Source organism: Bufo bufo, chromosome 3 (genome assembly GCF_905171765.1).
Source record: "Bufo bufo chromosome 3, aBufBuf1.1, whole genome shotgun sequence".
NCBI lineage: Eukaryota > Metazoa > Chordata > Amphibia > Anura > Bufonidae > Bufo > Bufo bufo.
Genome location: NC_053391.1, coordinates 653,571,481 through 653,584,191, shown reverse-complemented (window position 1 = coordinate 653,584,191; position 12,711 = coordinate 653,571,481). Strand labels below are relative to the sequence as shown.

The 12,711-nt window shown below is 44.8% G+C and overlaps 1 protein-coding gene across 1 annotated transcript in view; it reads right to left on the bottom strand.

The window, feature by feature from the left end:
* PDGFD (platelet derived growth factor D) overlaps nt 1–12,711 on the bottom strand; it is a 237,123-nt gene that overhangs the window by 139,042 nt on the left and 85,370 nt on the right. Inside the window, exon 2 of the mRNA XM_040426276.1 lies at nt 1,085–1,289. Coding sequence (XP_040282210.1) covers nt 1,085–1,289 — 205 coding nt within the window. The remainder of the gene's footprint in view (nt 1–1,084; nt 1,290–12,711) is intronic.

Genomic DNA, 12,711 nt, shown 5'->3' with positions numbered 1-12,711 from the left:
CAGCACAGATACGAGGTGACCAGAATGGTAGCTGCTGAACATGCGTACCTATTTGTGCTCCCACAGTCCCGGCCACAAGAAAGGCTGATGCTTTTTCTTATAGTGCGCAAGCACGGCCACCGCTGCTGGATTGCAGTGTGGTCATAACCATGGAAACGAGTAGAGTACATGTATAACGTGATTGAAAAATTTAAAAATGAAATGTGAAAGCTGACCATTAAGTCCCAACATTGAGGCACATCATGAAGAGAAACACCATAGTCCCAGAAAACCGAAAAAGGTACTCATCATTGCAACAGTTTCCCGCTCCTGTCTCTGCTGTACCGACAAGTGATGACGTGCTGCATACATACACATGACCATTGCTGACCGATAAATGGCCTCAGAGGTGACATGTGTAGGAATGGCACGTGACTGCTTAGGCCATAAACATCATTGCTGAGGCCACTGATTGGCCAGCAGTGGTCTTATATGTGTTTATGGTACTTCATCATTTCCCGTCTGGTGGGAAACGGAAGGGGTGGGAACAGGAGCCACAGAGCTGGAATCAGGACACTGTGGAAAGGGCAGTGTCAGCAGGATGAGCCCTATTAAACCAGGCACCCTGTCTTGTAGGTATGGCCTTCCTGATTACAATGATACCTGTCTTGCGAAAATCGGTTGCGACGATCCTGAGAAAAAGAGACTTTTATGTTTTATGCAAATGAGGACAGCAGAGGGGTGGGGCCTAGACTATCTGTTTTCCTCAGCATTCCAGTGCAGGCCACACCCCTCAGTGCAGTGAAGTCCTCATGTGTATAAAGAATAAAGTATTTTTTCTTGGGAACGCCACAACCGATTTTCCCAAGACAGGTATCATTTTAATCAGCAGGATCAACCCTACATGTTATTCCGTGTCTGAAAACGCTTTTAAATTATCCTTTTATGCAAATATGCCTAGGCTCCACCTCTTTTAGTTCACAGAATAGTCCTACAAAGAGCAGGACTGTTGGGAAGTATGGGAAGTAGGCAAATAAAGTATAGCATTTGCTGACAGGTAACTGTCAAGAAAGGGTCAAATTTTGGATTGGATTTTTCCACTCACCTACATACGTCATTTTCTTGCTCTTCCAAGCCGAACTGGCTGTCAAATGTGAGCTGTATTCTAGTGTTCTCTGCAGAGTCCAGCTTCCATGTGAGTAGAAGGTTCCTGGGATAACTATTAGGGAACCGCGGGCTGCTTATACAGCCATTCCCCACAACCTGGAGGGTTTCTTCTTTCTGGTATAATTTGGTGAGGAGATTGCTCTCTGTTGAAAAAAAACATTGGAGGAATTTATCATGAGGGTAATATCTCAAGTCAGTTTTGGCAAAATCTTTGTTGGAATACCTTGCGCCAAATTCATCAAATGTCACATATGGGGGAAGATATACCAAGACTGGCGGATCCATCGGCCAGTGTTGATCTCGCTGTGCTGGCGTGAGATGCGCCTGATTTGTTAAGAGGCAGAGGCATCTATGCCCTGTCGTGCGCCAGAAACTGAAGTCTTAGCCAGCGATAGGCTGGCATAGACTTCAGCTATAACTTGCGCCACTTTCTGGCGAAAGCTATAGTAAATGCGGCAGCACGAAGCCCCCTTCTGTTAAGCCAGGCCCCCTCTCTCAGCTGAAAAAGTTGCAAATGATGGTGGGTGCACATATTATTTGACTTTTTTACGCCACAATTGTGGTCGTACGGGCCTTGATAAATGTCCCTCATTGTATGTTAAATTTGGCGCATCTCTAAAACTAAAGGCTCATGCACAAGATTGTATGTATTTTGCGGTCCACAAAACACGGATCCGCAAGAAATACGGATGACGTCTGTGTGACATCCGTGTTGCATCCGTTTTTTTTTTTTTTTGCGGCTCCATTGTAACAATGCCTATCCTTGTCCACAAAATGGACAAGAATAGGACATGTTCTATCTTTTTTGTAGGGTCGCATCCTATCTGCAAAAAAAAAACGGAACGGACATGGAAACCAAATACGTTTGTGTGCATAAGCCCTAAGGGGGAGATTTATCAATCTCATATGCCAGAAAACTGGCATTTAAAAAATGCGCTCCCTGGATTTGTGACTGTTTAAATCCCATTTGTGCAAAAATGTTTCAGCAAATGGAGTTTCATCGGCACCCCCACCACTTTCCTAAAAGGGTGAAACATGGAGGTGTGGAGTGGGTGAGGTTATCAGCCTGGGCGGATTTATGACCATTTTCGCTACTTTCGTGGCAAAAGGATGGGACCATGAACAGTTTACCATTCTAAACAACCATTGACCCTAACATTTTTCATTTCACTATCCTAAACCACCAAGGATTCAACTGTCCTCCGTGCCCTAGAGCATCAGCGAGGTCACCCCCTCAGACCCTAGACTACCAGAGATGTCACAATCTCTTCATTGCTCTAGATCACCAGGGATGTTTCTATGAACAGTCCTGGGCGCAGTAACCACAAGCGGCCACTACATAATGTATGGAGTGTCGCTCCAGTGTCAGTTTTTGGCAGCAGCTCCTGAAAGCGATTGCCCGGGGTGCTGGGTCTCGAAACCCATCACAACCTTAGGGCTCATGCACACAAACGTATTTTATTTCCGTGTCCGTTACGTGTTTTTTTTTGCGGACCACATGCAGAACCATTCATTTCAATGGGTCAGCAAAAAAAAAACAAACTGAAAGTACTCCGTGTGCATTCCGTTTCCGTATGTCCGTAATTCCGTTCCGCAAAAAAATAGAACATGTCCTATTATTGTCAGCATTACGGACAACGATAGTACTGTACTATTAGAGACCAGCTGTTCCTTTCCGCAAAATACGGAATGCACACGGACGTCATCCGTATTTTTCACGGATCCGTTTTTTGTGGGCCGCGAAATACATACGGTCGTGTGCATTAGGTCTTAGGGCTCATGCACACAAACGTATTTTCTTTCCGTGTCAGTTCCGTTTTTTTTTTTTTGGCAGACCACATGCGGAACCATTTATTTCAATGGGTTCGCAAAAAAACTGAAGTTACTCTGTGTGCGTTCCGTTTCCGTATATACATATTTCTGTTTCGCAAAAAAATAGAACATGTCTTATTATTGTCCGCATCACGGAAGGATAGGACTGTTCTATTAGGGGCCAGCTGTTCCATTCTGCAAAATATGGAATGCACACGGACATCATCCGTATTTTCTGCGGACCGCACAATACATATGGTTGTGTGCATGAGCCCTTATATTGATAACCTACCCTAAGGGTAAACTACCAACTCATGTGGAGCTCTATATGGTGGTATCATTTGAGCACAAATGCAGCAGTACTTGGGTGCCAAAGGTCAATATTATATGGGCTTTCTATGGTTGTATTATTAGGACACTATATGGCGGTATTTTTATGCATTGCATGGCGGTATTATTTTGGCAATTAATGGCACTACTTTCTGGCCATGGAGAGGTAACTAAGGAGACATTTCTGTCTGCAGCTGACAACGTTTTAATATTCTGACTCGGCGCGAGTTGTCACAGCCCGGTCCACTCAAGTCCACTGCACGCGACATAGTCCTTCTTACTTATATGCTTCATATTAGACTTGCTGCAGAATCCATTACCTTTTGGTGCATTATGATCTGACAGCAGCAACATCACAAAAGTGAATTACAACAAAGAAATCCACTTTAAATTCATGCCACTACCCAGCGTCCAGTAATATATATTTTTTGGCAGAGGGAACGTACGTTTTAGGTGAGTGGTGCGTATAGGTTCATTACATTAATATATTTGGCGTCCTGTTACAGAACAGAACGGTCCTCAGGATTCTTGGCTGGTCGTTAGCTCACTCCAAGGAGCTTAATCAAAGCAAAATAATAACACTTAGGGCTTATGCACACGACCGTATGCATTTTGAAGTCCGCAAAAAACGGATCCGCAAAAAATCCGGGTGAGGTCCGTGTGCATTCTGTATTTTGCGGAACGGAACAGCTGGCCCCTAATAGAACAGTACTATCCTTGTCCGTAATGTGGACAATAAGGCTCCATTCAGACTTCCGTAGAAAGGGTCCGCATCCGTCCCGCAATTATCCGGAACGGGTACGGACCCATTCATGGGGCCGGAAGAGATGCAGAGAGCACACTATGTGCTCTCTCCGCATCCACATTTCCGGAGCACGGCCACGATCTTCGAGTCTGCAGCTCCGCAAGAAAATAGAGAATTTCCTATTCTTATCCGCAATGCACTACGGACGTCTGAATGGAGCCTTATAGGACATGTTCTATTTTTTTGCGGAATGGAAATACGGACATGAGGAAATGGAATGCACACTGAGTAACTTACGTTTTTTTTGAGGACCCATTCAAATTAATGGTTCCGCATACGCTCCGCAAAAAAAAAAACGGAACGGACACGGAAAGAAAATACGTTTGTGTGCATACAATTCCGACGCCAAATCGTGGGGAAGTTCACTTTGAGGACACACGCTGCAGACATGTACTGTTTAATTAATGCCACTTCAGCGCTTCTGAGAAACATCATCGTCCTGACATCTTAAGTGGACGCGTTGCAGTCCGTGAGATTGTAGCACGTAAATAACACACGGCAATGTCAGGAGACGCCGTGCACGCGCAGGACTCCTTCAGCATGTGCTCTTTAGTGAAGGTGTCCACTTTGGGTTCATTTACTAAAGTAGGACAAGCACCGTCCATGGAGAGAACCCCAAGCAATACTCTTGTCTAACTGCAGGGGGCAGTATTCTAGTAGATATACAGTTCATTGGTTCCTCACCACCAATTTGATTACGAAGAAAGGGGTGTCATTTCACATTTTACCATAAAGTGAGTGAGTCACCTTGAAAGTCACTGGTAAATCCTGCACACTGACCTGCAGATGTAGCTGAGCTGAAAGTAGCGATATTCCCACCTAGTGATTCATTGTTTCATTCTGGACAAAAGCTCTTTTAAGGGTCCATTCACATGTCCGCATCAGTTCCGCAATTGTGCGGAACGGGTGGGGACCTATTCATTTTCAACGAGGCTGCAAAAGATACTGTCCGCATCCGCACTTCCGTTCCGCAAAAAAATAGAACATGTCCTATTCTTGTCCGCAGCCACGGACAAGAAAAGGCATTTCTATCATAGTGCCGGCCATGTGCGGTCTGCAAAATGAGGAACACACATGGCCGGTGTCCGTGTTTTGAGGATCGCAAAACACTTGCGGACATGTGAATAGACCCTAATCTGTATGCAAATGAGAAGTTAAGTGCACCAAGGGTGGGCCTAAACTACACTTTGCACCCTTGCCCTCCTGCTTCCGCTGCCAGGCCCTCCCTCTCCCTCTTGCTTGACAGGTTCCTGCATAGTCCTCTCACCTGGCCCTGTCCATCTAGAAGGAGACGGCTGGCAGGTTCCCTTGAAGCAGTGAAATGGGCTTCAAGCAAATAATATTTCTGCTTATCCAGTATTCTGATATTACTGACTATATCTGAAACTCTGAACACTGAAAATAGTCGTTAAAAAAATAAGTCCAAAAATGTAAGGGGTTGCCCCATAAAAATAGCATAGAATAGAAAAAAAGCTACAGACTTGTTATGGCGCCCCCTGCTGTTGTTTGGTTTCCCTTTCACATTGATTCCTTCTGGCAGCCCTTTGACAAGTAGAATAGTAAGACCTGGTTCTAAATCCTGGCACAGAAAGGTGGTGTTGATTATAGACAATGGGGGTCATTTCCAAAGACCGGCGTATCTGGACGGCCTTTGATTCCCCCTTGCGCTGCTGGAGGATGTGAATCATTTATGATAAGGACATAAATTTGGCGCATCTACGGCAGTCTGTGTGCCTGGAGTGAAAATCGACTCCACTCCGTGAGTGGAGTAGATTTTTGGCAGCCACGGCCTTGCCCCTTCACTCCCAAGTGGCGAGGATGGTATTAAAAAAGGGGACTTGAAACTTTTTTTTTTTTTTTTTTTTACTCCAGATTTGCGTTAGTAAATGACCCCCACTGTGTGGCAGGGCAGTGGCGGCAAAGGCGGGGGACCAGGTCTGAGGAACAGCCCAGGATCTATGGTCTATGAAATCTACCAATGATAACAATTTCCTGCGCTGCTATTATTGAATCCTGGGCAGTGGTGTAACTAGAAGTGACTGGCCTCCACAGCAAATTTTTTAAGGACGCACCCCCACCACCAGCAACCCCCTCCGCAGCTAGTCAAGATCGCTCTCTCAGACCAGGCTAGGCAGTCGCTCCGCCTGTTTCCTACACATATATACTTTATGTCATGTCACTGGATATACTGTCATGTATATAATGTCATTATATAATACTGTTGAGGGGGCCCGCAACGGGCACCTTCTAAGTTCAGGCCCTGTAGTAGCCGCTTTCCCTCCTTCCGCTATACCTATACCCTTGACCCTGGGTGAGATTTATCAAAAGTGGCTTAATTGCCCATAACAACCAATCAGATTCTAGCTTTCATTTTTCAAAGGAGCTGTGAAAAATGAAAGGTGGAATCTGATTGGCTGCTATGGGCAACTAAGCCCGTTTTCCTTTATACCACTTTTGATATATCTCTGCAGTGCTCAAATTGACACAGAAAAAGCTGCTACAATGAATTAGACTTTCCTGTGCTGACCTTGCTGCCTTACTCCTAGAGCCTCTGCTCTCTCTGCAACTGCCGCACCATCTGCACTTTAATTGACAGGATCAGGAGGTCTAAATGTGGCTTGCTTGGCACTAACTTCTCCTAAAGTCAATCAAAGAGCTGAGGGCAGAGCCTCTAGGTGTAATGGCAACGCCCCCGTTGCTCCTAGAGCCTCATTTGCAAAACTTCATTTTTTCCAGCAATGCGGGCACATATGAACATGGGACCAACACAGATGCCTTCAGCTGCCAAGTGCACATACAACAGGTCAGCCGGTGTCATAGGTGCAAAACTGCTGACAGATGCCCTTTAATAGGAGGGTGTGCTGGACCTTATAGTGGTATTCCAGCTAAAGACATACAATTTCTGACAGAGAAGGGATCCACTTCCTGGGAGCATGGGGTAGCTCCTATGTGGCAGTTGGGTGCAACTGCTACCTCTGCACCCGCTATATAACCACCCCTTGTTCTCAATGTTCCTTTCATGCTCATGGAGACTTATTTTATTTGAACAGTTAACATAAATCCTGCCGTCACATTGAGAGTCATTAGAAATGGTTTTAGTAGTAGTCTAGTGTATTAATATAAATGGACTGCGATCAGTAACGACTTCAGCAGCTTCAATGACCACAAACAGTCGAAATAAAATGTATAATAATTGTAATCCTCTTAGAGAATCACTTGGCCTTCAATGATTAGAGATTTAGTAGAAAGGAAATCAATGTCGATACACTTAAAACCTATTTGTAATACAGAGCTCACCATTAGTGATGGATAGTTGGAATAAGAAAAGGCTTCTTTCAGTTACAGCGTTCTTGGATAATATTAAACAACAAGAGATAGTCCACCGAACTTACATTGTGCTGTAGCGGCCCTCCGTGCTCGACACTATCCGATAATCACCGCATTACTTACTCTACTGCTGCCACTGCTTCTGTTCAGTGTTCTGGACTCGCTAGTCCTCCTATGCCCTTCAGCAGAAGACCAGGCCACCGGAATCCCATCTCTTGTCTCTTGCTGCAGGCCACAGCCTGCCCTTGCTGGCTAGGCCTTTCCAGTCTGACTGGTCTGCCCAGCAGGGTTAGAGAATCATTACAGATCACGTCTGCCTCAGTCTTGGTATTTCTGAAGTGTTTAGTGTGGTTATAGCACTATCTAGCGGTGTTAAGTTGTATTACACTTTGTTTTTCCTGTTACAATACTACTGCATTGTGGGTGTTGCACTGCATTGCAGGAATGCAAAGCATTCTGGGAAAGAGAAGTCTCTAGTCTCCAGTCTCCAGGACACAGTTCAGAGCTGTCCTTCTGCATATCTCATTTTCAAACTCCACCATCCTTGTAAAATCATATCTGGTGAGAGATTTACCTTTGTTTCAGGGATATTTGTGTGATGCAGAGCTGTTCAGTCAGTTGTAATTGTTACTCAGGAAGTTGTTATTACTGTTAGCTAGCCATGCAATCTTATGTATAGACAGCCATTTTACCATATGCATTCACTGTTAATGCAAATGTTATAGTAAATGCTATCTATGCTTAATACTTATACATGTTATTTGTATTCTTGTAGTTTTACCAAACAATCCTGTTTAATCAATCAATCATATATAACTAATCAATCACTTATGTATGACCTGTTGCCAATAAGATAAGATGCCTTTATTGTCACTGTACAATACAATGTAATGCAATGTACAATACAATGAAATGTTGTTTGGAGCAATCCTAGAGGCCATGGACAGAGGAACAAGAACTGACATTTAAACTAAAGCATTACACTAGAAAAAAACAAAACATTGCACTAGAAAGCATTACTAAACAAGTTAGACTACAAAGAACAGTCCTCTTATTTGGAAGACAGGAATGGTTTATGCTGAATGTCAGACTGCACACTGTGTAAACATGTATGAAGACAGAACACTGACCATAGGATGCGCACACTTGTGCTCCCCTGCTCTTAAAGAGTCAGAGTGTGAAAACCCTAATCTTTACTAGCCATTGACTGGCAACACTGTGGGAGGGTGTCTAAGCAACAAATTTATATAACTTGCTAGTTCCTGCAAAGGTGTGAATTTATATTTTTCTGCTTAGGTACCAAATTCTGCCCAATTCCTGGCTCAGATTTTCTGCTGCCTGACCTGACCTCTGCCTGATTACCATATTGACTCTTCGTTGCCTGCCCTGACCTTTGGAAAAGCCCTGACTTTGGCCTGTTACTGTTTCACACCCACTCTTATAGCATTATGTAGATGTAAGAGACTAGTATGATACATATTTTTGCATAAAGAGTATAACAGTACATGGGTATATGTGAAACTTGTTTGATTTTTTATAAGGGAAAGAGGCATCTCCCTCAACTTCTATTTTCCTGTCATTACTCTTTTCTTGCCTGCACACTCTGTGAATGTTTAGAAACCTCCTTAGTTCCTTCAAAATTCTTCTATTGTAAATAAACTGAACAAAAAGAGAAGGTGGGAGGAGAGGGTTCAGCTGCAGGAGAGAGGATTATCTACAAGGAGGAACAATTATGTAAAAGGAGTAGGGCTTGAGCAGTTCACAAAAAATAGAAGTTCCATCATTTGTGGGTAGACTTCAAAGAAAGTAGTTTATCATATGCAATCCACAAGAGTTATGACTAGAGTGGAGCGAACATGCCTTTTGGCAGGTTCGAGTTCGGGGGTTTACGTGAATTACTACGTTTTCACGGAATCCATCACATAATCCAATGTCGGCATGCCAAACGGAATGGTTTTAGAGGCATTCTGTTTTGCATGCCGTCATAACTCATAATACAAGTGTATGGTCAGCAGAACAGAACCCTCGGAGCTGGCCGTACATTTGCATTATGGGGCATGCCGGCACTGAATTGAATGGTTGATGACGGGAGTGTGGCATGTCAGACCTCCGCCAATCTGCTAGTGATTAGTGTTGATCGAGCATGCTGGGCTGAACACTAGTTCGGCTTGAACATCTCGATGCTTGGCACATGGCGGTACTCGGCTGAGTAAGTTATGTGCTCAAGCTACGCAGCCAATAAAGTGCAGGAAGGTGCTGGCATGCACTGTAATGCCGTAGCCATGTTGGTTACTGGCATTACAGTGATTGGCTGGCTGGAACGCGTCATCAGGTGCTATAAAGCACCCGATGACACGTTTTCGGCTCAGTCTTAGTCAGGGAGAGCTGAGCATAGGAAGGGAAAGACAGTGTAGGGAGTGTTTTTGGAAGATTTTAATTACAAAAACTTTTCAGAGACCCAAAAGTCCTTTTAAGGACTATTGTGTGTGACAGCAACAATATATATTTTTAGCGCATCCTTCGCTAAATAGCGTCTAATAGGCTGCTGCAGGCAGTTAAATTATGCGCGCCACATCTCCTGTGTAAAGTGTGCACATCCCTAAAATATCAGTGACATCCAGTGTACTTATTCAGTAGACGGTGTCCACTGAGGACAGTTATATTATCTGCGCCACATCTCCTGTGTAAAGTGTGCGCATCCCAAAAAAATATCTGTGACATCCAATGTACTTTTTCAATAGACGGTGTCCGCTGCGGACAGTGAGATTAGCTGCGCCACATCTCCAGTGTAAAGTATGCGCATCCAAAAAATATCTGTGACATCCAGTGCACTTTTTCAATAGACGGTGTCCGCTTCTGACAGTGACATTACCAGTGCCACATCTCCAGTGTAACATGTGCACCTAAAATTTTTATCTGTGACATGCAGTGTACTTTTTATGTAGACGCTTTAGACAGTGACATTACCAGAGGTACCTCTCCTGTATAACGTTTCCTCATCCCAAATACCTGTGACATTCCCTGTATTTTTTTATCAGCCGCTGGTGACAGCATTGACATTATCTGCGGGATATGTCCTGTGTGACGTTTCCACATCCCAAATACCTACGCTACTGTACGTGTGACATACTTTCAAGCATATATCACATTTAAAATGAAGGAGAGCAGTAAGGGACGGGGAAGTGGCCGTGATGCTGATGGTGCACGCAGAGGCCGTGGCCCTGGGCCCGTTAAAACCTTGCCTGCTGCCAGAGCACAAGAAAAACAGTCATCCACGATACCTAGCTTCATGTCCCAGTTTGCAGGGCGGCGCAGGACACCAGTCTTGAAGTCAGACCAGTGCGACCAGGTGGTCGGTTGGATTGCCGCAGATAATGCTTCCAGTCGGTTAAGCACCACCCTGTCTTCCACCAAGTCCAGTCTTGATACTCCTTCCTCCCACCATGGAGAGTGCGGCCAAACAAGTGATCCCACACTCGGATTTTCTGAGGACCTCTTTTCCTCGCCATTCCTTGATTTGGCCCTTTTGACAAGCACGCTTGAAGAGGGACATATATTGTACCCTGATTCCCAAACTCTTGAGCATCCACAGTCACAAGAAGATGACGGTGGGGAACAGCAATTACTGTTTAATGAGGTGGATGATGATGAGACACAGTTGCCAATAACTCAACAGCAATTACTGTCTCAAGAGGTTGAGGAAGAGGATGAGACACAGTTGTCAATCACTGAGGTTGTGGTTAGGTCAACAAATCAGGAGGATGAGCAGAGTGAGGAAGTGGAAGAGGAGGTGGTAGACGATGAAGTCACTGACCCAACCTGGAAAGGTGGAAAGCCGAGCGAGGACAGCAGTACAGAGGGGGAAGGATCCGCAGCACCGCAACAGGCTGGAAGAGGCAGTGGGGTGGCAAAAGGGAGAAGTCGGGCCACACCAAACAGGCCCGCAACTGTTCCACAGAGCACCCCCTTGCAGAAATCTCCCTTGCCAAGGGGTAGGTGTTGCGCTGTATAGCGCTTTTTTGAGGAAAGTGCGGACGACAAAAGAATTGTAATTTGCAACCTGTGCCATACAAAAATGAGCAGGGGCGTGAACATTAGCAACCTCACCACCACCAGCTCAATCCACCACATGGCATAAAAGCACCGCAATAGATTGGCCGAACACCTGGGTCCACAATCTGTGTCTGCGGGTCACACCACTGCCTCCTCTTCCCCTGTGTTACGTGCTGGCCAATCCTCTGTCGAAGGCGCAGGCCCGGATGCCTCCCACCCTGTACCTGGACCTCCTTCGCAAGCACCATCAGCAACCACATCCACTTCCGTGTCCCAGCGCAGCGTACAAATGTCCTTACTCCAGGCATTTGAACGCAAGTGCAAATACCCAGCCACCCACCCACAGACCATAGCACTAAATGCGCAGCTTTCCAAATTACTGGCCCTGGAAATGTTGCCATTTAGGCTTGTGGACACTGAGGCCTTCCGCAGCCTGATGTCGGCGGCCGTCTCGCATTACTCAGTACCCAGCCGCCATTATTTTTCAAGGTGTTCCTTGCCCGCCTTACACAAACATGTGCCCCGTAACATCACACGTGCCCTGACCAATGCAGTTACTGGGAAGTTCCACTTAACCACGGACACATGAACAAGTGCATTCGGCCAAGGACGCTACTAGTGATGAGCGGCCCTTTCGTCATATATTCGTGAATTCAAGATTATTTTATTAAATGCGAAAAATCAGCAATGTAAGAATCACGTAATGCGAATTCGCAACGTGAAATACAGGCGTGGGTCACTTTGGCTACAAGTTTCATGAGTTTCTCCTGAGATTGGCTTTGGCACAGCAGAACATTACAATAGCTTTATATGCAGATAGAGTCAAGTGCCCCAATATATTCGCGATTGCGCTAATCGGCAGTGATTAGAAGATTTTTTTCGCACTACATACAACTTTACATTTTAGCAGGTCTGGCTACAGATTACTGATTGGTGCACAGATTACTGTTGTGAACTTGACATTGCTTCCTTCTCATTGGCCCACAAGCAAGAAGCAGAGAGGAATCATGTGTTCAGATGAAAAAAAAAAAGCAGAATATTCAATATAACTAATACAGTCTTGTGAAAAAATTAGGACACCCTTTGAAAGCATGTGGTTTTTTGTAACATTTTTAATAAATGGTTATTTCATCTCCGTTTCAACAATACAGAGAGATTAAAGTAATCCGACTAAACAAAGAAAACTGAAGAAAAGTCTTTTCAAGATCTTCTGTAAATGTCATTCTACAAAAATGCCT